The 22,832-nt window shown below is 30.4% G+C and overlaps 1 protein-coding gene across 1 annotated transcript in view; it reads right to left on the bottom strand.

Annotated features, from left to right (window-relative positions):
* LOC130668796 (hemicentin-2) overlaps window positions 1–19,705 on the bottom strand; it is a 127,720-nt gene extending 108,015 nt beyond the window's left edge. Inside the window, exon 1 of the mRNA XM_057471264.1 lies at window positions 18,465–19,705. Coding sequence (XP_057327247.1) covers window positions 18,465–18,528 — 64 coding nt within the window. The 5' untranslated portion in view covers window positions 18,529–19,705. The remainder of the gene's footprint in view (window positions 1–18,464) is intronic.
* Window positions 19,706–22,832: the final 3,127 nt, after the last annotated feature.

Raw genomic sequence — 22,832 nt, 5'->3', positions numbered from 1 at the left:
AATTTGAAAGACTTTTTGAATAAATATAACCGCGATATTAAATAAATTTGAATGTCCTCAATAAATGAATTTTTAATGCATAAAGTTTTATTAAATTTATGTTTTTGAATTTTATAAATTCGTAAATAGATGGGTCCATTCCGTAGGTAATTTATTTTTTTCAGTCAATAAAATTCAATGATACGATAGCTCGTAATTTTCTTGTGGTAAAAAATGAAGATAAAAAGAAGCGATAGTAAAAAACGTACGTAACGACTCTAAATTCTATTTTACTATAGAACTTTTACTGTTTTCCAATTTCAGGACGAGCACACACAGTCACCAGTGAGTGACTATACACGCGGTCAACTTCGGGAAATATGTCCTGGTACACGTCCCAGTCAGTATATTGACCGTGTGGCAGAAAAGTCGCCAGTGTGGGCTGATATGTTCGATCGATATAACAAAATCCACATTGTATATAAATATATATCGAATTACGCTGATCCCGCAACGAAGTATAAGTGATTAATTTAGATATATATATATTTCTAAAGGAAAAGCTACATGGCTATAGCTATGACTACATGGATTAATGCAACAGTGACTTTAACGTCTATTGTAAAAAAAAAACCACTCAATTACTTTTTTTTTCTCGATATAAAGAACGTTTTAGTGTTTTTTAGATATACTTTTAATGGCTGCATACCCCCAGCAGTAAATTTTATAAATTGATCAATTAAATGTCCGTCCAATAGCCCGTGAAATTAACCACTGATGCATTATTTATCAGGAATATTTCTAAAAATAATATATGAAAGATTAATCACGTACTTGCTCGATTTCTATAGAATGATCTCATTGTCATTATACACAAATGCCTTATTCTTTACATACAATTATTATCAGCGCTTCGTGCAAATCACATGTTTTCAATATCAATCGCTAATTTTAACTCGAATATATACGAGGAAAAAAATGATAATTTATACAGAGGAAGGCCGGGCACATAGCGGTGATAAGAAACAATGAAAAATACTTTCACGTTGTTAATAGAAAAAATATAAGTTTTATCATGTTAATATGTTTTTTGTGTCACGTATGAATATATATCTAGCTTATTGAAAAATTATTACAACTAATAAAGCATAGATATATTTCTGGAGCAAACAAATAAATTTACAAAGATAATCCCGGTGTATATTATTGATGCACAATAAAATAAAAACCTGTAAGAACTCTGTAGATATTGATAGATACAATTTTCCATTCCGCTGCAGCAGCAGAGGAAAAATGTGTGGATATATGTCATAAAACTAGGTATATATAATATGTGTTAGTAGAATGAAAATGCCAGGCGGGAAAAAAAGCAACGACAGTAGGGCAATCATATTGGCATCCATTGGAGCCATTCACGCTGGCAATCCCTATTTTTCTCTTACTGATATTTCTACTAGTAGGTTCTTTATTCGTGCACATGACATCTTACTAGTTTAACGATCAGCTATATTCACTCTCTGAAAACGATCGAACTGCTCTAACTCAAGTATATACCCTTTATATGAGCTATATAAGCTAGCTTGCCAGATGCGCCACTATCGTCTCGTTATCTCACGTGACATTGAGAAAAAATACCATACAAAAAAAATATTTATATACATCTATAGTAAAAATCACTCAACGCTAAGATTTGGGCCATTGCCAATTGGAATTGTCGGTACGAATTTGAATATTTCTTTGTTCAAATAAACACTCCCCCCAATGGGAGCTGTGTTTCACGTTCGTAGTAAAAGACACTTTAGTTTCTTCCTTCGTATCATTTTCAGCTACAAGATATCACTTTTTTATAATATTACTTGCAACTTGCATTATTTTATTATATTATATATATATATATATATATATATATATATATATATATATATATATATGTGTGTGTTTATTTAATATTTCTATTTTATTTTTGTCTTTGTTGATAGAGAACAAGAAACAGAAATGTAACTGCAGTATAACGCAAAAGAGAAATTTATTATATTACACGAGATAAAAAAAGTTGATGTTATTCTGAGAAAAACTTGGAAAGTGTATGGAATATATATATATATCTATGTATAAGTTGATGTAAAAGCAATTGCACTGAAAACAAAGCACATATATATTTGTGTAAGGCGGGAAAATATATAAAAATTTATATAATGTTTTATAGAAGTTCGTTGGTTGTCTTTTGTTGATACTATTTATTTTTCTTTCAGTTAAAATTTAAAGGAAAAAATTTATAAAACGGCTGACAGGTCTAATGGATAGATTTTAAAAAATAATTCATAATGTGTCGAAAAAATGGGCAGGATGTTAAATAATTAGAGCTGAGTACAACAGAATTGACTTATTAAAATGAGGGTTGATGGCTTAACGTGAATCCTTCGCAAAGTAGCATACACTGACGTTAAAAAATAAGTAAAATGTTCGCTGAAAAACTCTCGGCTAATAGTGGCTTATGAATATGCAAATTAAATGTAAAATTATCTGCGCCGACTGAGAGGTTTTAATTTTAATGGAAAAGAGATTGAATTTTTAATTACATAAAAATAACTTTTAATCATTTATCTTTTTAAAAGACTCATCAACGCTAATTTATTGATGAGTAATTTGATTAATTTTTTTTAGTAATTCAAATAATATTTAAATTTATTTAAAATTATTTTTCTGCTTTTGTCGCTTTTTTCCATTTAAATTCAGAGCGAAAACAGAAAATAATTTTAGTATCATTATTATTCATAATTATAAAAAGAAATAAAATTCAGTCTGTTTCATTTTTCGAAGCTTTGTCTCCTTTACTGCGGACTCTCGGATAACTTTGGATATTATTTCGAGTGTGAAAACAATACATCGAGAGCCAGCATTCTGGATTCTTGATTCTTTAAAATAACGAGTAGAGTCTCATGCTAGAGTTTGAGGCCGCGTTGTTTCTTATCGATAAATCAACCGACCTCGTACTTTACTGCGTTTTTTTAAAACAACTAGGCTAATGATATTGATTACTTAAAAAATAAAAAAGTTTTAACCCATTATAAAGTGAAATTAAAACAATAAAAAAAAATCAGTAAATCTAACAATAAAAAGTTGAAGAAGGCAAGAGAAATTGTTTGTCGCTTAAGCACGGCAAACTATTTACTATTATATGACAGTTGGTAAATATTTATACATAAAAATTCAACTTTAACAATATGTATAATAAAGAATTTCGTAAAACTTTATTCATAGACATTCACATATATTTATTTACAGTCTACTATGTCTATTGTAGTTGTATAAAATAATATGTATATGTATATATATACGTCTACATTAAATGAATCCAAGCCATGTCTGATCGGCGCCAGTAGTACTTTCTTACAATCAATGAGCCGAAAACTAACTTTGGCTATTTCCTGGCGGGACATGAAAATGGATTCATACGAGTTTCGTTCGAGGATAAGCCAAGTATATTTAAACTGATACTTTAATCATACATTGACACACTAAATTTAAATTTTTTACCCATTAAAAAAATTATATTTAACATTTATTATCTCCCGATAATAAATCACTCTGTCGCATTAATTATTCTCGAAAATAAGTTACCACCTGGCGGATAAATTATTTATAAACGTCAATTTATCCATCAACTTGACTGACATCCATTGGCATTCTTTTTAGTAGGGGAGGGAGGGGCAAAAAGGGGTACTTAAGGAAATACCAAGTTTTCGAGGACTCAAATACACTGAATTCTTTTTGTTTTAATGAAATTCAAAGTAAATAGAAAAAAATTTCAGTTACCGTTAAAAAAAAATTTTTTTCATTTTTTCGGGCAAAATCGGGTACCCTTAAAAAAGGTAAAAAAAAAATTCGGAATTCTAAATGAATTTGATTAAGTTAAATTTTTTTGCAAGTAATTTACATGAAAAAAAATTATATTTTACATGATTATCGGATACAAAAGAAGAAAACGAATTTTGAATAGTTTTTATCATAAAACAAACGTCATTAATATTTTTCAACTGACAATTGATTTTTGAAAAAGTTTAACAAAAAATATTCAAAATAATGCTCAATTATATTTACAAAAGTGATTTTGAAATGTTTAAAAACCATTTAAAATATAAAATTTTTTTTTAATAAAATTTTGGGGGTACCCCGTTTTGCCTACCCTACCCCCTTTTGCCCCCCTTCCCCTGTTTAATGTTTCCTTTATTTTCCATGCACACTTAGTATTGATCCTCTGTAAATTTTGAGTTCAATAAAAATTATACGTCTCGTGTATTCACACAGTGATGATCCCCTTGAGCTAATCCTCTTTTTCCGTGCGAGCTTGCCATTTTTCTTAGCGACTGAAACCGACAAACGCCTTAGCGTTATAGATGATGTATCGTCGGGTAATGTGAGAGTGACTTACATACTCCACTGTGCATGTATACAAATATATATACATGTGTATGCGGGGTATAAAGTGTACACGTATTTATTCAACGTACACCCTATTACCCTCGACACTACGTTCCATTTACAGAGTTATTCGTGTGTACAAGTAACCAGCAACTGAGGCATAAAGTGGCGTGATACACCATTTAGATATAAATCAAATTTTACCATTTTATCCTTGTACTGACATAATTATTATCTATTTGTTTTATCATAAATAGTGTAAAGTACATCGCTAACTTAACTATTTACTGCTGCTGATGATCATTATATTTATTTATTCAAGTATAAATATAAATATGTGTATTATGTAATTATACATCACACAAAAGTATTTTACTTGCTGATATCAACCAAAAATAAACTTATGACGCAGCTATATGCTGGCTATAGGAATTACTATTAAATGTATGCTTCAAAGTTTCGACATATTGAGGTTTATGTTTTGCAAACTCAGCTCCAACGGAATGTATGTTGCTAACGACCCCAACAACTCAACGAACAATCTCAAAATTTCGGGTCATTATCCATTAATAAGTTATGCGGATTGTTTCCGATGATGTTAATGTGCAGTAAATGTTAATTGTTGTGATAAAAATAAATTTATTTAATGTTTAAATCCCAAAGTATGTGCACATATATGGAATTGTTTCTAAAATGATAAATGCGGAATACGAAATATAAATTATTTTGATTAATTATTTATACAATCTATGTAGAGTAGTGATAGCAGTAGAATAGTGATGTCTATGTGCGTCTATGAACATTTATTATTTCAAAATCGAAGATATCGACGTAACTATATAGAATATATATTGGACTACTAAACGATTAGTTACCTCGAGATAATATGATAATAGGGAGATTAAATTTTGCAGTACGCTCACGGGATTATCCAACGAATTGGATGTGTTACATTTTCAATCTAATTAGTTTTTCTTAATTGGCATCTGCAAGTAATTGGTAATTGTAAACTCGGTATTATTTTACATAATACTTAGGTCGATATATATGATATTGATTATTTTTAAATTCAAATTCAATCGTTTTGCTAAATTTTTTATCTTGGATTTCAATTAACGATTTCAGTGATTCATTGTAGAAAATTACCGGGGTAAGTTCAAGCGGTGTAGGTGTTAAAATTGGAGGTGTTAAATTTCAACACCGAAAGCGGTGTGAAAATAACGCCGCAGCCAGTGTAAATATTCTGTACCGGTGTTAAAAAAAATTCTCCGGTGTTAAAATAACACCGCTGCCGGTGTAAATATTCTAGACCGGTGTTAAAAAAACGCCGCAGCTGGTGTAGATATTTTTTACCGGTGTTAAAATATTTTACTTTGTGAATATTTGTACTCACTGTTACCCAGCTTTTACACCGGTAATCCCGCTTTTACACCGATATTACTCCATTTTTACACCCATTACACCGATTTTACACCGATTACACCGATTTTACTCCGCTTTTACACCGGTTATCCTGATTTAACTTCGGTATTTTTAACACCGGTGAATTACTCCTCCTACACCGGTGTAATTTTATTTTAACACCGGGCGGAGTTAAAATGAGTCCATTTTTAACACCACTCTTTTTACAGTGTTAGATTACGTTTAATAATAATTTAAAAAATTTGAGTACCATGGAAATATAAGATTCGGAATACTGTAAAAATATAAGATTGCACTGGAAATGATAGATAGTGTGTAGTTTGAACTGAGTGAAGAAGAATTGTGAGGCGCCGATAAACTTACATTTTAAAACCAAAGGTCGGATCCGAAACCGGTGATTTAAAGTCCGTTTCTCATTCTAGCTCTACTGAATCGCTGCAGTAACATACTATTATTCTATATATCGCTACCGGTGTGCCTCTAGCCGTAATTTCGTTGGCGATTCATGTGACATCTGGAACGATAGAATATCCCTGGTTTAACTACAGGTCTCTATCGTTTGTATTGTTCACAATTTACGTAATGCATTGTTCTCTATAAATCCTGTGATGCAATGTGAGATTGACGTTCGCACACAACCGACGTTACATAGGACGTAACACAAAGCATATATATACACATACATATACGAATACATACAGGCGTTATTAGAAACACTCAAATGCATGAATGTCCCTCTTAAAATTTGTTACTGCGCCAATTTGTCCGAAACTAATGTCTGTTTCGTAAATTAAATTTTTTGAAATTATTTTTAATTAAATCACTATTTATAGTTATATATTTTTATATCAGATCCATGAAATATATTGTATTGTCCCTATTTCAAACCATATCTCCCGATTTTTACAACAAATATTTTTTAATCCCTTCATATATTTTTGAGGTACGCAAAATTGTTGAAATTTATGAACCTGTAGTTTTTGAGTGAATTCAGTTGTGAAAATATTTAATTTTTTATTTACTTTATTGTTATTTCTCTTCATAAATTATTTCTAACATTAATTCCAAAATAACTCCGTTTAATTGTGAGCTTTCTTACGAGGAAATTCACATATACAGTATGGTAGCCAGTAAGTTATAGACTAAAGCAAGCATGAGTACTAAAATTTTGCGAATAAAAGTTAACTCTTAAACTAAAAATTATCTGCAATTAAACTCAACTATAAAATAAAATTTTATATTTTTTTCATTTGATGTTAATGAATCGAAGCAAATACGTTGAAAATTAAACGATTTCAATGGTTTGAATATCTGAAATTGTGCTATAGAAACTGTTAATAAATTTGAACGCATTTCTACAGCTTTTGAAGTCATGGATATTAAAATTTATTTGACTAATAACTTCTGAAACCACAAAATCGAGTCCTGCTTTGAGTTCTTCCAAATTAAAACTTCTCGGTATGTCAAACACGCAAAAGCTGTTTGTCGGGTCTAGTTGTTAATACCAAAGTTTGATTCCATCAATTTAACATACCTGGGTAATTTTAAACTATAAATTTTCTAATCATATAAAAATAACATTTTTTTCTCGTTTATCAAGTTTAACTCTGCTGTTTTATGACAAATGCGTCGCATAAAATTTAATATAAGTTTAAGTGTAAATAGAAAATTTAATAATGTTAAATTTATATGAACGAGCTGAATAAAATAAATTTATAATGGATATTGCTCTGAAAAGTATTTTCATTCTGTTAAATTAAATAGTTATTTAATATATATGAGTAAATTGTGAATGCGTTACAGTTAACGGACATAAATTTGATTCGTTTTGAAACCTTTTAACTTACATACGTACAACCATTCATGAAGATAATTTCCATATATAAATATGACCTTTAGTTCTCATATTTGTATATGCCCTTCCGAAAATTTCTTCTTTCACAAATGAACCAAAAACTTTCAAAATTTGTTTTAAGTTTTTCAGTCTAAAATTTTTTTCTACTCTTAAATATTCCAAAGTTTCGAAAATAATCAACTCAAAGTTCAGAATTGCCTCCAATTGAGAAGTTCTCGGTTATTAACCTTTTTGAATAATTTTTTAAACGAAATTTTTTCCAAGGGTATTTACAACTTGTGTATTTACACTGTGTAAAAGATGCAAAAAAAAAAGCAGGAAAAAGTCGCGAGCCACTTTAGCGCTAAACGCGTTGAGCTTTTTTCACAACTATACAAATTGTATGCAATAGCTAGCAAGCACGAGCGTCTTTTTTTAAAGCGAAATATCATCTCGTAAATTGCCGAGAGCTTATGCAGTTTTAAAAATAAAAATAAAAATAATGAGCGTCACAATGAATTTTATTGTATCATACTTTTCGCAATATCCTGCTTAATATACGCCTCCATATAATTCCTATTTATTTTTTTTTACCCCCACTTTATGTAATTGTTGAACTTTTATTATTTTTTAATAATAGCAAACTTGTATTGTTTGTAAGAAATTTTTTCATTACTCTGAATAAATATTCATTTTTGATAATGCAAGTAGTTATTTTTAGATAAATAAAGAACAAACATTATTTACAGCGGCTATAATTAAATTAATGAAAATTCGTTGACCGTATGAAAGTGTTTTATTTATTTTATTACAGTCGTCCTTTTTTTTAATTTAATTCAAGTCGACTTTCTAGAAATTAATTAAAGTTACAAAAAATGTACAAAGTTAATTTACAGATTGCCAAGTTTTACCCAATACTAAAACATTTTTTTTTTTTTTTTACATAATTCCGAACAGTATAATATGCGCAGTGTTAAGTGGTTAAAAGTATCTTTTTTTCTTTTATATATATATTTATATTTTTTCTTTATACTTTGAGAAAAGTACCACGACCTTTTGTTACAACGGATATATAAAAATATACATATATATATACATGTATCTGTGTATAGAGTAAAACGGTGAGTGCAAAAGAGGCCGAAGAAAGTTCATAAATTCGTACAAGCGCGAGTATACATAGAAGCAGCCGTCTAAAATGCATTAACCAGGAAGCTTGAGCTGGAGAACACGGAACACGTAATGGCGTGCGGTTTCAACGTGGATATTTACCAGCAGTAGGGTGGCGAATTTCACATAAATTCTGACCTACATGTGTAAAAGTCTAAAAAGGGATATACTACTTATGGCTTTATGCACACACATATATACACATACACTCACATATATTTATATTTTTTTTCTTAAAGTTATATGCAGATGGTGATATTTTGAAATATGAACTATTCAACATTTTCAAAAGCTTCGCCGTGCACTACTCAGTTACTGCATATTTATTTTTATACTCTATTCTACTTTTAAAACTTGACAACTGTGTACGTCTAGTTTTTCAACAAGAATAAAATTATACCGGATATTCTATTCTATTTAGAATTTATTGGACACAACAGATAAATGTCATATACTTGCATTTTGTATTTTCAAAAAATATCACAATAAATTTTGCCGGAATTCGTATTGCAGTTGACCGATAGAGAATTTCAATTAACGCTTTATGAAAGTTTTCATCGGGTAGAAGTCAGCGATGGAAACCAGGAAGCAGAAATTTTTTTCGGAACCAACTAAGGGCGGGATTAATAAACACGTAGTTCAGGAATTAAGTACAGGTATATGTATATGTGAAAATATATAGAGGTGTCGATTCAAATGTCAAAAACGTGACACGACTTAAAATGCAGTTTCGTTGCAAGTCAAGCGATTTCAGTGCACTCACGCACCGGGAAGCTTTTATCTGCAATGTCTAAGGAATAAACTTTATGATGCTCATCGTTAACGTTAATAAATAAAGCTCGTAACTCATAACACTTCATTCTATAGACTCAACTTATTCATCAGCTTCTTTTATTTATATTATTATTTTTTTAATAAAACAAAACCACTAAAAAGTTAACTTGGATTTTTTAACGACCAGCAGCTTAATCTTAGTACTTTAAATCTTCCGCTTGGATATTAAGAGAATTAACGAAGAGTATTTATTAAAAAATAAATTTCATTCAAAAATGGAAACACTGAAGGAATTTTCTTTTTAATTATTTTTAATAACTAACAACAATTTATTGCTATAGAAATTTTTTTCAAGGATTTTTCGAGATGTTCTAGAACTGTTTCGGTGAATTTTCCTATTTTTTTGTTGGAAATACAAAAAAAAAAATTATTTATAGATTTTTTGAGGCTGACCCATTTTGCCCAAAATTGAAAAAAATATTTTTAACGATAGTTGAGACACTTGTTATATTTTCTTTAAATAAAAGTGAAAAGTAATAAATTTTCCGTATTTTAAATGAAAAATTTCGCCCTACTTTTTCCTGCGTGAAAATTAAACTAATAAATTTATTCTAATCATTGATTAAAAAATATAATAATTGTCAACTTTCCATGAGCACTTAGGATTTACTATCGAAAAAAGATTTAACAAAATGAATTTAACAATTTGACACATTTAAACTTCACCACTTCCATTAGCATTTTTTTCGTTTTATCTTCGTTAAATTCTTTCTTTCCTTCTTTTTAACTTTAATTGGTTCAATTTGGCGCACGTGTGACAGAAGTAAATTCTCGAATAGTGGAAAACGTGATAAAAGCGGTTTCTCGGCTCTCCGACAATGTCGTTTTGCCTTCTCTACATTTGTCTTCCTTTTGTGTCTCAATGCAACACGTTGTCAGTTCTTCTATACGTCTATTCGCGCCCACCTACTACTGAATTCGTCTCCCCATATAATATTAACATTAACAAAAAGCACACAATGTGTCGCATCTCCATCCGTATTCGTTATTTTATATTTTATAAGACACGACTTTTTTTTTTTTTTTTTCATACATTTCACTCTCGAGTGTCAGGTATTTTCAGCCTTTTTATTTTACAGCAGCTTCAAGCGGTTTTATTTTCCACGTCCCATTAAATTGTTTAATGGCCGGTGGATATTTAATTATCATTTTATATTCAATGAATATTTAAATTAACATTAAATTACATCAACATTTATACTTTTTAATATTACGAGAGATTAATCTTTAGTACAATTATTATTGATTTCACACTTTTAATAACATGTGTAGGCATCAGAGTGTGTTATACATTTGGTTAAATTAATGTACAAGCGACATGCAACCTCGTGTTTCAAAGGCATAACGGTCAGTTGTCAAAATGCTAAACTACTGCATATCTGTGCAATACTACAGAAATATTATTCAAGTTTACAATATATATAACCACGTGGTTACGATATAACTACTCATACACCTTCATATATATATAGATATACTATGAGTAATTTAATTTATTGGACTGACAAATATCTTCTTGACATATCAAATCTATCAACGTACAGTAATTTATCAAATTAAATTAATTTATTTAATTACAACATTTATTACACTAAATCTCGTTACATGTCTGATTTAATTCAAGTGCAGGAGACGGGGACAAAATTTTTGAATGTTCAAAAACAAGATTCTATTAAAAAAAAATAGAAAAAAATTTGAACAAACTTTTGAAAATTCATCGAGGGATTTTGTGACTGTAGGGGAGACCGAAATATTAAAGATAAAAAATTTTTGGTATCCTATTTTGCTTGATCTTCCCTAAATTTTTTTGTAAAGGAGTTGTGTGATATTTTATTAATTTATATATAAGAACTTTATTTATGATAAAATTGTGTTAAAGAGCTGGCAAAATTTTTATTAAAATACCAAAGACCGAGGAAAAAAGGATAAAAATAAGATGGTATAATATCTTCATCCTTGTGGGAAGTGAACATTATCTGGAATTCAAGAGGGTCGGAAAAGTCGACACTTGACATTCCGCGATGTCGACAAATGCAGGGACAAGTGAAGTTGAGTTGCATTTGGGACGGCTTGAAATACCATTTTACGGATTTTCGTGGATTTCTTTTCCAACTCGGTGACTACGTATACACATATGTATATGTATACATATATAAATATATATATATTTATACTCAGCATTACACGGGTACCAAGCGTAGAAAAAAGTATTGTCAAGAAACGGTGCATTGAAAATCTGTTGTTGAGTTTAATGCCAACAGAACTTTTGATAAATTTAAGTTCAAGTAAACTAACTTTCGTGTTCATATTTATCTTTATTATTATTTTATTTTCCAAACCTCATATTCGAACTTCTTCATCCATAATAATTGTCTCTTAATTGGTGGTATTAAATCAGCGTACATTAATGATTGGATAGATTTCAATTACATTTTGATGCCATTTGTTTTGGTTAATGAGTCATAGATAATCGGATTGCCTTTTTTTCGATTCGTTAATGAGAATGAATGTGAGAAACCAATAGAAAAACTTGAAAACCCTAAGAAGCTTTTCAAATTAAATTATAAACCTTGGCCTTAATTGGCGTGCGGCCTTCAATTTCTTACACTGAGCTTTTTTTATTTATTTTGGGTTAAAAATAAATAAGTCGTATGGATTTATCGCGACCCAATTGGCTCGCTCGGCTGCTTCTTAAATACGCGGCAGCTCAACAATGCATATGGCTGCGCATAATCTGTTGTGGTGATTACACAGCGAAAACTCATGAGAAAATTAATGTACCAAAATTTGAATTAAACTACACGCCAACAAACGCACTAATGAATTTATTTATTTTTATCATTTCAGATAACTGTGAGATTAATTGGCAATTAAGAATTTAATATCGTAGTTTTATTTGTGAGAAAGTGATGATTCTTATAACGATTTTGTTCAACAAGTGAAACAATAAGATTGTTATTGCAGTATTAGGTAAATATAGCCAATCAATTGTTGGAGGAGTTAACAATTTTCAATGGAAATCTACTTGAGAACAGAGAAACTGGGATGCTAGAAAGAGCAATCACACCAATCGATGCCACGTTCATTAATCTCGTTGAAAGTTCGCATCTACGAATTATTCGGGCATGCCGCCAATTCCTCTTCCTCTTTCACGAGCGATCCTCTCTTCCTTTCTCTCCTCCCAGGCTTTCTCCTTAACCCTGGTAGTATAGTACTTGTCTTACAAGGAAGTCAACTCGCATTTCGGAAACGGAAACGACCCAACTGCGCAACTATTTCGATTTCAGATGTACCCACAAAACTTACTGAGACAACCGCGTAATACCAATGATTAAATGCTGTAAAGTAATTCTCCTTTTATGCCCGATAGTTACTATTTTAATTACTTTAATAATGATACTCTGGAAGACCATAAACTACCAGTTTGTTCCCCAGAAAATTATGCATTTAATTTAGATAAATTAGTGAAGTTGGGATAAAATACTTAAAACGAAATCAGGCTGAAATGCATCTTCTTCATTATTAATACGCTTAATTTTTTTTTATGGGTAATAAAAAAGCAAAAAATTGGATACTCCATTTTGCTCGACCTTTTTCTACATGACAAAAAAAAGTAGTTATTAAATCAAAAATTTATACAACTTTGCCACGTCAATAAAATAGTTATCATTCATAAAAAATTATTTTCCCGCCTCAAAGTATCGGAAACTGGATAGTAATTTAAAATGAAATATTAAAATTTAAACGTTGAATCGGTATTCAATTTTTTACAATCGAGCATCAATTTTTATAAAGTCAAAAAAATCCAAGTGCTTGACTGACGTTTTTCCAATAAAAAAATTTTAATCCTCAATTTACTCTTTAACTCGCGCTCTCAATTATTTTTCCATTACGATAAAATGTTATTGAATGATAATAATAATAATATTAATATTAACTCTTACTCGCGATAGTAACTAATATTTTATTACCGTCACTATTGCTTTAATATCGACCCGAAATCTTGTGAGACCAATAACCGTTTGGACTTATTCCAATCGTCCTTAGCGGGTTTGTATGCCGCAGGCTTATCGTCATGCTGCCACTGCAAGTACATCCCTTAAGGGAATTTTTAAGTTTTCACTGCTTTCTGTTCGATCCCGAGTGTCTCTCCTGAGACTAAGTATGGGAATTTTAACCGACAGAATGCACTGAACCTAATCTCCCACAAAATAATTGCAAACTTTTAACCACTTTCTAATGTGCTTAACATTTTGTCAATCGATTTTCCGATACTTTGAATAACGAAAAAAAAAGAGCTAAAAAAAATGAATTTTAAAACTTTTTTGGTTTTAAAATAAACGATTTCACATATTCATGAGTTCGGATGACAAACAATGGCGTTAATCTTTGAGTACTTTATCGAAATACATATTTCCCGACCCCATCATTGAAACTGATAGAATTACTGGCATCGAGAACGATTTATGACGCACTACGTGCTATGAATAATTCACTCGTGTAATTTATGATAGGAGCAGATTATTAAGTTACATTTACACAAATTATTGATCGGAATCTTGAATTAATTAATAGATAAGAGGAATTTCTGTTTTCAAGGCAACCGAAATTTGTGCACGAGACAGAGCATTTAATGTAAGCCTCAGTTAATACGCTTACGATTTAAAATAAAAATTTTTATTAAATGCAACAAAATCTTTATAATTAACCTCTCTTTTACACTCGGTGGTTTTTATTTTAATAAATCCTTTAACGCACTAATTCAAAGGGAAGATAAATAAATTTCATTACTTTGATGTTCTTAGGCGAAAAAAAAATAATGCATAAAAATAATTTAATCCTTTTGTGAGTATAATTTTGTTTCGTTATTTTATTATCGTTTTTTTTCTGTTTTCCAACTACGTATGGGTGCAAGCATTTTTTCGCTTCCTCTTTCTATCAGCTAATTTTTTCTCTCACTCGGTACAGAGGAGTATGATCTCTTAAATTGCTTTAATACCCTCGAGACCGGTCGGCGGTTTTTAAAAACTTTTTGTTTTATCGTAGTCACTGCATTTCGCTTCGCACCATCGCGTATTTCCGGGCTCTAAACTAAAGCTTTTTGAAAGTTCGCCGGTCATGGCAATTAGTAAACTAAGTAGTCTATTGTGTCTGTAAATTTAAGCTTATAATAAAACTTGACTAACTTATTAATTTTGTTTTATTAAAACATCTGTACTTGTTGCTCGAGCCGATAATAACTTTGAACGTGTTAAGCGCCGATTTCGAGCGTAATCTGTTGCCTTAAACTTTGATTAAGTCTTTTGTGTATGTTGATAACTTATAAGTTATATAAGAAATACTTTTTATGAGTTAAAAACAATGTTAACTTGTTGTTGCGATGACGATTGTGTTATCGAAACTGATAATCGTTTTTGATGACAGATGGATAAATGTGACATTCAAAGAGAAACAAAAAATACAAAAGAAGAAATAGAAAAAAAATTAAATAAAATAAAACAGTTGAAGTAATATTTCACATCGCGTGTAGATGCTACGCTCGATGAAAATAGAAATAATAGAATATGATATCATCAGTTGGTTAAAAAAATTTTTTCTTTGTGTACATTGTTTTCATTTTTTTAAATTATTTAATATCAGTGGAGTATTTTTTTAAATTTATCTGGTTAGTGTTTTTGGGGCTAAGTGAATTACGATTTATAGTTTGAAAATTAAAAATAATGCCGTGTAGAATAAAATTAACATATTTTTTTATGTTGCATACAATGACTGAGAATTTATAACGAGATTCTGTCGTAACCTGCAAGGTTACGTTATTGGATTTAAAGTTTGTAAAGACATTACTTTGATATGTTGGTATTTACGAAATATTCTATAAAGAAAATAGAATTTCGTTTACGAAAGACATCTTTTTATGTTAACCGTTGGTAGGTTTTTTTTTTTTTTCATTGAATATTTGGAAAAGTTAAAATTTTCTGTATAAAAATTTTTTCTTTTAAGCGAAATTTCGAATTCCTTGAAAAATAACTTTTCTTGACATTTGTAACTAATTTCAAAGGCATAGTAATTGACATATGAAATTTGAGTCTGAAAAAAAATTTTGAATACCATCGGAGATCAAAAGCGTCAAAAAATTTAAGAAAAAAAAAATGTGCCAGCTTCTCTTATTATAGAAATTTTCTTTTTTAGATCTTTAGCTGCAATTATTTATCTCATTAATGAATTTTGTCAGTGACTTTATATCTTTCATAAGATTTTACATCTGATTTTAAAAAAATTGTATTCAGAAAGGAAGTAATATTTTTAATAAAATTACCTATTAAGTTACTTAAGTAAATTGCTATTTAACTTATTTAAAGTACGGTAAGCTATTGAAAATGGAATACAATATAAATACTTAGTTACTTATTAACAATGTGCTCAAAAACTTGGATCCATCTTTATCAAGATTTAAGATGGAAATTAATTCTACAAATACAAGCTTCTTTAACAATATGTAAGCTGCAACTAAGTTCATATAATATAGTATAAAATATATTTCATGAATTAATATAATTCAAGAGATGCGGGCTCATTTTCAGAAGCACTTTGAAAATATAATAGCTCGGTGTGTAAGTCCTTTGACCGACTACTCTACCATACTAACTAACTCTTCTCGAGATCCTTACACTTCTCTATATATTTTTATAATTTTAACTTTTTTTTTATAGTAAAAAGTAAATTGTTCTCAGTACACTTTGAGTTAAACTCATAATAATGACCGTAATGTGAAGAGTTGTTGAAAACTTTTAATGGACTTGTTTCAAAAAAGTTATTTATGTAAAAATTAGTTTATGGACTGAAATTCCGTGGTAATTACGAAGGTCAGTTTCCCGTCAGTTTTTAAATTTTATGTCATAGCCTCTATTTGTTTATAAAAAAGTTTAATTAAATTACCGCGTATACAAAAAATAATTAAGCACAATTAGAACAAGAGCGGAATGGATTCCTGTTTTTCCGGCAAAAAATTAATTATCAAAGTTATTTAATTAATTTTTTAAAAAATGCTTGGAAAAAAAAAAATAAATAAATAAATTAAAAATTTTTGCGATGCTCATTCACCGCAAGATTATTATTTTTTTTTCAGACTATTTTGAGAATGCCCTATAAATTCAAATGAGTAAATTTTAAATTAATTTTAATGATCCGTGTACTTAGAGAGTTTAATTATTTGTGATGTCACAAGTCATACGTCAATAATTGTCATTACTTATGGATGGTGATACATAACACATGAGTAATTTAGCTATGAATGAATTAATCACTCACTGAGAGAAGGCTCAAGTGAAATCTTATCTCAGTGGTTGATAATTTTCGTGTGTGCATGGTGGTAGTAATCCATATGTAATCGACAATGCCATCATATAGTTGAGGTTACTCGAGTGGTTTAAGAGAGCAGAAACGAGCTAAGTAAATTCAATTAGTCGAACAATACCGTGTACTTAACCTGTTGAGTTCCACACTAAACTTTAGCAGATGAAAGACATATTGTAATATTTATATAGACTTTAATATATTTATATCCCAGCACAATTTTTTTTTTTTCAACAGCAATTGTCATTTTTTTTCTTTTACTGGTCAAATATTTTTTCAATTTTGCGGATGGTTTTCATTGTGAATTTCTCATAAGCTAAGAAAATATATTCGATTTTATTAGTAGAAATATCGAGTCAAATTCTAATGCGAAAATTTCAAAAAATTCAGTAGAAAATTTGTTTTTAGCTCTTTAGTTACTTTTCATACCTGGAAGTTTATCAAAGTTTTGACATAGGATTCAAAGTATTTGAAAAATAAATTCCTGTTAATATTTATGGTTTCAAAAATAACTATCGTTAATGAAAATAAATCTTATGTACAATAAAAGAATAATAATCGAATTGAAAGAAAATATTGGGCAGGGTGATCAAAATTTTAGTTAATTTATGGCTCGAAAAAATATATATCCTGGCAAAATAAGGCATATGCGGCATATATCTTTAGTATTGTCATATATGCTATTTTGCCAGCATATATTTGCGTGTATGTACTTTTTGTATGGGTGTAAAAATTAAGTAAATAAATAATTGAATTTTTAATCATACATATATAATAAATATCTGAGTAATTTGAGCTTGTCAATAATATCAAGAATAATAATTATTACTTATATTTCCGATAATGTATTTTTCTCATCATCGAATTCATTAGTATTGATTTCAATGTTTAATTTCCTGATATTAATTATACGAGATTTAATTTATAATACATGAAATATTGTATTTCTATGCATATATAAATTATAAAATGTACATCCGCAATAGTTATTTAAATCGCGAATTTATTTAGTGCGTATATTTGATTGAATATATATGAATGTTTATAAAGCCGGATGAATTTACTCATAACATGAAATTTATTATACACAGATTTAAAAATATTTCATATAAATATAAATATTAATAATAATTACCTTTGATATTGTTATCATGATAGATATGACGCCAAGCGTAAAATTATCCTCTGAATTTATAATATTCGCAAATAGATATATTTTTTAGTGGGTATAAATGCACTTGTATGCAAAGGAATAATAAAAAGTGCAAATAGAGTTGAAATTTTTAAATGTTACGCATGAAAAAAAAGTAAACAAAAATATTTTGTATTTAAAAGTAAACAAAATAAACGTTACGAGTAAACAATAAAGTGAAAAAAATGTTTGATATTCGCGTTACTGTAAATTAAATGAAATTCGTTTTTCTCTGTCGGAAAAAGAGGGAAAAAAGCTTACCTAGGACAATCCTTAGAAGCGAGCTAAAGCTCCAAATTCTCCACGTGCACTGGGTAATCGCCATCTTTATTTTATTTTCGTCTTTGCTTATTTTTTTTTTTTTTTTTTTTAATACACGGTCTAGTTATTTGCACACAAATATATCACTCGCGGTGTTTAGTTAACAACTAATGGCAACTTTTAAAATCCCTTAACGTCCAATAAAAATTCAGACATAAATTTTTATTTCAAAACTCATTTGTCCACTCGCTCTGTCAATAAAAATTCATCAATAAATCACAATATAATCCTCTGTAAAAGCTCGTATATTTTTAAAAACCAAAACTTCACTTTAAATCCGCATTAATGTTTCATCTGCACACTAAAAACACATCAGAAATAAAATAAAAAATATATACATAATTAAAACTCGGAATCCGAAAAGTCACTAAAGAGTATCAATAAATTTAACACACGTATAAAAGTTTACCCGACAAAAGTTTCCACATTTTCAATTTACCCCAGTTCAGCTCTTGGAAAAAACAAAATAAAGAACAAAATAAAATTCATTTACAAACACATCAACCATTCAAGTACATAAACCGCAGCTAATTACTTTATAACTATATAAATTTGTAATAAACTTGTATTTACCGTTACTGGTAAAGTCTATGTTGCAATTAATTCCCGCTGTTTATAAAAACACATGCTGCTAAATAATTATAAACAAAGTTTCGCTTATTCAGTGAGCCAATGGCCGCATGCGGACGTAATTAAATTACGGACTATTATAAATCTTAATACCCAACAGCAATAATAATAATCACAGTGTCATTTTATTTTTTCTCTTTCTCCCATTTTCTGATAAATTATTTCTCCATTTTCTCAATAATGGACACTATTATTTACTTATAATTTTAAAAATCCAACACAGCACTCATTTGCTCAATTCATCACTCAAAAATTAATAATGATAACTATTATTGTTCTTGTAATAACACAATTTACTAATAATCCTTACAGTCATTTAGACAAAACGACAGACAAACAGAAGACTGAAGAAAAGTGTCTCAAGATTTGTCATCTAAATGGGATCCCTCGGACAAAAGTAACAACAACGACATTGGCAATGACAAAAGCTCATTATGCTCGAGCTTTGGTAGGTATACATATACATGTATTTACTATTATTGTGGTTGTATGATGAATACGGGGAAGTTTAAAGCTGCCACCTTGATTGTTGGCGGTCAAGTGAGAGCACCAGACAAGAGAGCTTTTAGACACGATAGCAAGCGCGTACTGTGGAAAACAGAGCAACGAATTCGATACCGCAATCACGAGAGAGACAACAACCGTCCTTGTATATATGTATATCACAAAAGCGGCAAGTTGCGCATGCGAAGGAACATTTACGCTACTCGAGGAGTAGTAGCTTTCGCCAGGCTTTTAAACGTGCGCAAAACGCCGCTCTCTGGGTCCTTGTCATTCGCGAGCTGCTCTGAGTCTCTGTCTCAGTTTAATGTGTATATGTAGTATGTATATAAACGACAACGAGACTCGTTGAGTTTCGCGGGTTTATTTATTGTGGCATCACCACCACGTGGGTTACTCACTTGAGACTCTGACACACTTGTCTTGTTGATATTTATATCAACAATGCTCCGACTCATTGTTGACTCGGGTTATTTATTATTTTTATTTAAAAAAAAAAAAATACAACAGAGTTGTTTAGTAAACCAGCTGTGGTTGCGATGTTATTTAATTACGATGCTTGTCCAATTTAAACCGATTAAGTTTCCATGATATATTGTTGTTTTCTGTTTTAATTCATCATTCGCTATGTCAATTGTTTATTTTTGATTAAAATTTTTTTAAATTCATTTTAATTTACACCCAACAGAAGCCAGACAAATTTGAAATTCCCAAAAAATTTTTTTTTTTAATAAAATTTTGAAAAAGTATGAAATTTTAATTTATCAAGAATTCTTAATAATAATTACGCGATGTAACTTTTCAGCCGGACGATGAGTTACTGTTCAATAACCTCAACCTCAACCTCAAACTTTACCCTCGTCTAATTGATCCATCTCTTTGACCCTTCGAGCCTTCTTGCGATTGGTCTACTGCCTCGCCGAGTGATGCAAAAATTTTGAATAAAATCTACACAAAATTACTATCAAGTTGTAACCAAATTTATTTTCTATCTACCAATTAATTAATATAAATATATATTAATTAATAGATATTTGAGATGTTATCATGCAGGCGTTAATGTTATTGGTTAATTAAACGGGTGACTTGTAGTGCTTGACCTACAAGCCATTTAAGTTCCGTAATCTAAAACCATGTAACATCAACGCACATACATAACCAGAGTAGGTCATCCTGTGATACATTTTTCAATCACCCCTACTACACACATACGCGCGTAAATAATTTTGACGGATTTATTAAACGTCAATAATTAGTGATGGGCATCACATAACCATCAATCGGTGAAACGCAGAAAAATATATGACTCTGCACTATCGAGATTAATCGTCGCTCTAGCGGCTAATAATTTCAGATAATACCTGTATCCAAATACATTGAGTACAGAGTAATGTTGGGTAGGGAGCTCGTAGATAGTGTGCAGTGTAGGTAGGAAAGGAAAATATAGTATTTCTTTATAGGCTGATTGGCCCCTTAGAGGAGCGCACTGAGAGCCAGCTCGAAAGGAAAGCAACCAAGTATAACGTGTACTTTATTGCTTCAAGTACCCACTATTTCTCGGTGCAACGAGAATTTCAATGCCCTCTAATACTCCGGGGATACGATGTACGAGAGGGGTGTTGTGTATCGATCCTCTTTTTAACGCTATACACACTCTCGTAGTACTTATAGCTACTGCTACTGCTACCGCTCGAGGTGTTTTGTTGCTTATATTGTCTGTACATTGGATAAATACTTATTCGCACCGTATATTCACACATAGGGTAGGGTACAAATTGATGCTTCGATGGTTTCTTAAAGTTATGCAACTATTTTTTTTTCTGTTTACCTTCTGCTATTATCCAATACATAAAAGTAGTCAGTCCTGACAGATAAACTTGAGGATAAATATAAAAGTTTTCAAGTTATTGCTGTACTTGCTCTATGTATTGATCAATAATAATAATAATAGTAATAATAATAATAATAATGATAGTAATGGATTTCCACTTTAATGCGTACAATGTATGCGTAAAAAAGTGTGTAAAGACTTTCATTCTTTTATCGTCTAAGTGCTGATTTGAGACAATCAATTGTCAGACGATTGACGTCAATTGATCATCGAAAAATTAACCGCTAACTTGATATCGTCCAAATAATGATTCTATTAAAAATTGGGAAGAAAATTTTGATGTCAATTGATGGGTAGTTGTTAATAAAGTTATCGTGATCTAACTGACCGAAAAGATGACAATTTAGCATCACTTGGCGCACAAGACGATTGATATGAATGTCAAAGTACTGATGTAGCTATTATAGAATAGTCAATTGTATAAGATCAGAAGCTCTTGTTCAATTGGCTCTGTCGTGCTTAACTTGGTCCTCTACTTATCTGTACTAGTAGAGAGCAACTAGGAGTGAGCAGTGAGTAGTGATTGGTAACTCGAACGATCGATACCAAAGTGACGATGCAGCTGAGGATTGATCGACTAATCGTAGACGAGGAACACCGACGACTGGGATGACTACGACTGCAAGGACGATAGTCGGACTTGTGGTTAACTGGATTTGTGTATGTGTATGCACTAGTGTGTAGTGGAATTGAGGTGGAGTAGCCGGAGGTCAGGTCACGCTATGGCACTTGCCGATGGACTTCACAGTCGGAGAGGACGATATATTTCACCCGTGGAAACAATGGTCGACCTTAGACTGCCGGGCAGTATCTAATGGGTTTCTTAACGTAGTGGGTGTCAGCGTTTCTACGTCGCGCGACGCCCATTAATATGCCTACCGACGGGCGTCGGTTACGTGGCAGTGAACGACGTGAAATATTACCGCGCATTCCATCGTGACGACCATCAACTGGAGCTCTTGCTCCTTTACCCGAGCGTTGCACATATTCATGTATGACTACATATGTGTACATGAGATTTGAATGCGTGAGATATGCAATTAAAGTGCACACGAGACGATAAGAATTATTTTAAATTAATAATTTGCTAATTAGAAATTCATTTTTAACTATGAATTATTTTTTATTTTATTATAGATAGAGCTCCGTATTTTTTAATGACTGCAGGTGTTTAATCGCGATATGATTTTGAATAATATTTTTTAAAATTCAATGAGCTGAGGGAAAAGCAAACAGTAAAGAGTTGTTTTCTATCAATTGACTGTTGTGCGCCGGTAATAAATTTT

This window comes from Microplitis mediator, chromosome 5 (assembly GCF_029852145.1).
Source record: "Microplitis mediator isolate UGA2020A chromosome 5, iyMicMedi2.1, whole genome shotgun sequence".
Classification (NCBI taxonomy): Eukaryota; Metazoa; Arthropoda; class Insecta; order Hymenoptera; family Braconidae; genus Microplitis; species Microplitis mediator.
The sequence above is the reverse complement of the archived record's forward strand: the minus strand, read 5'-3'. Positions and strand labels throughout refer to the sequence as shown.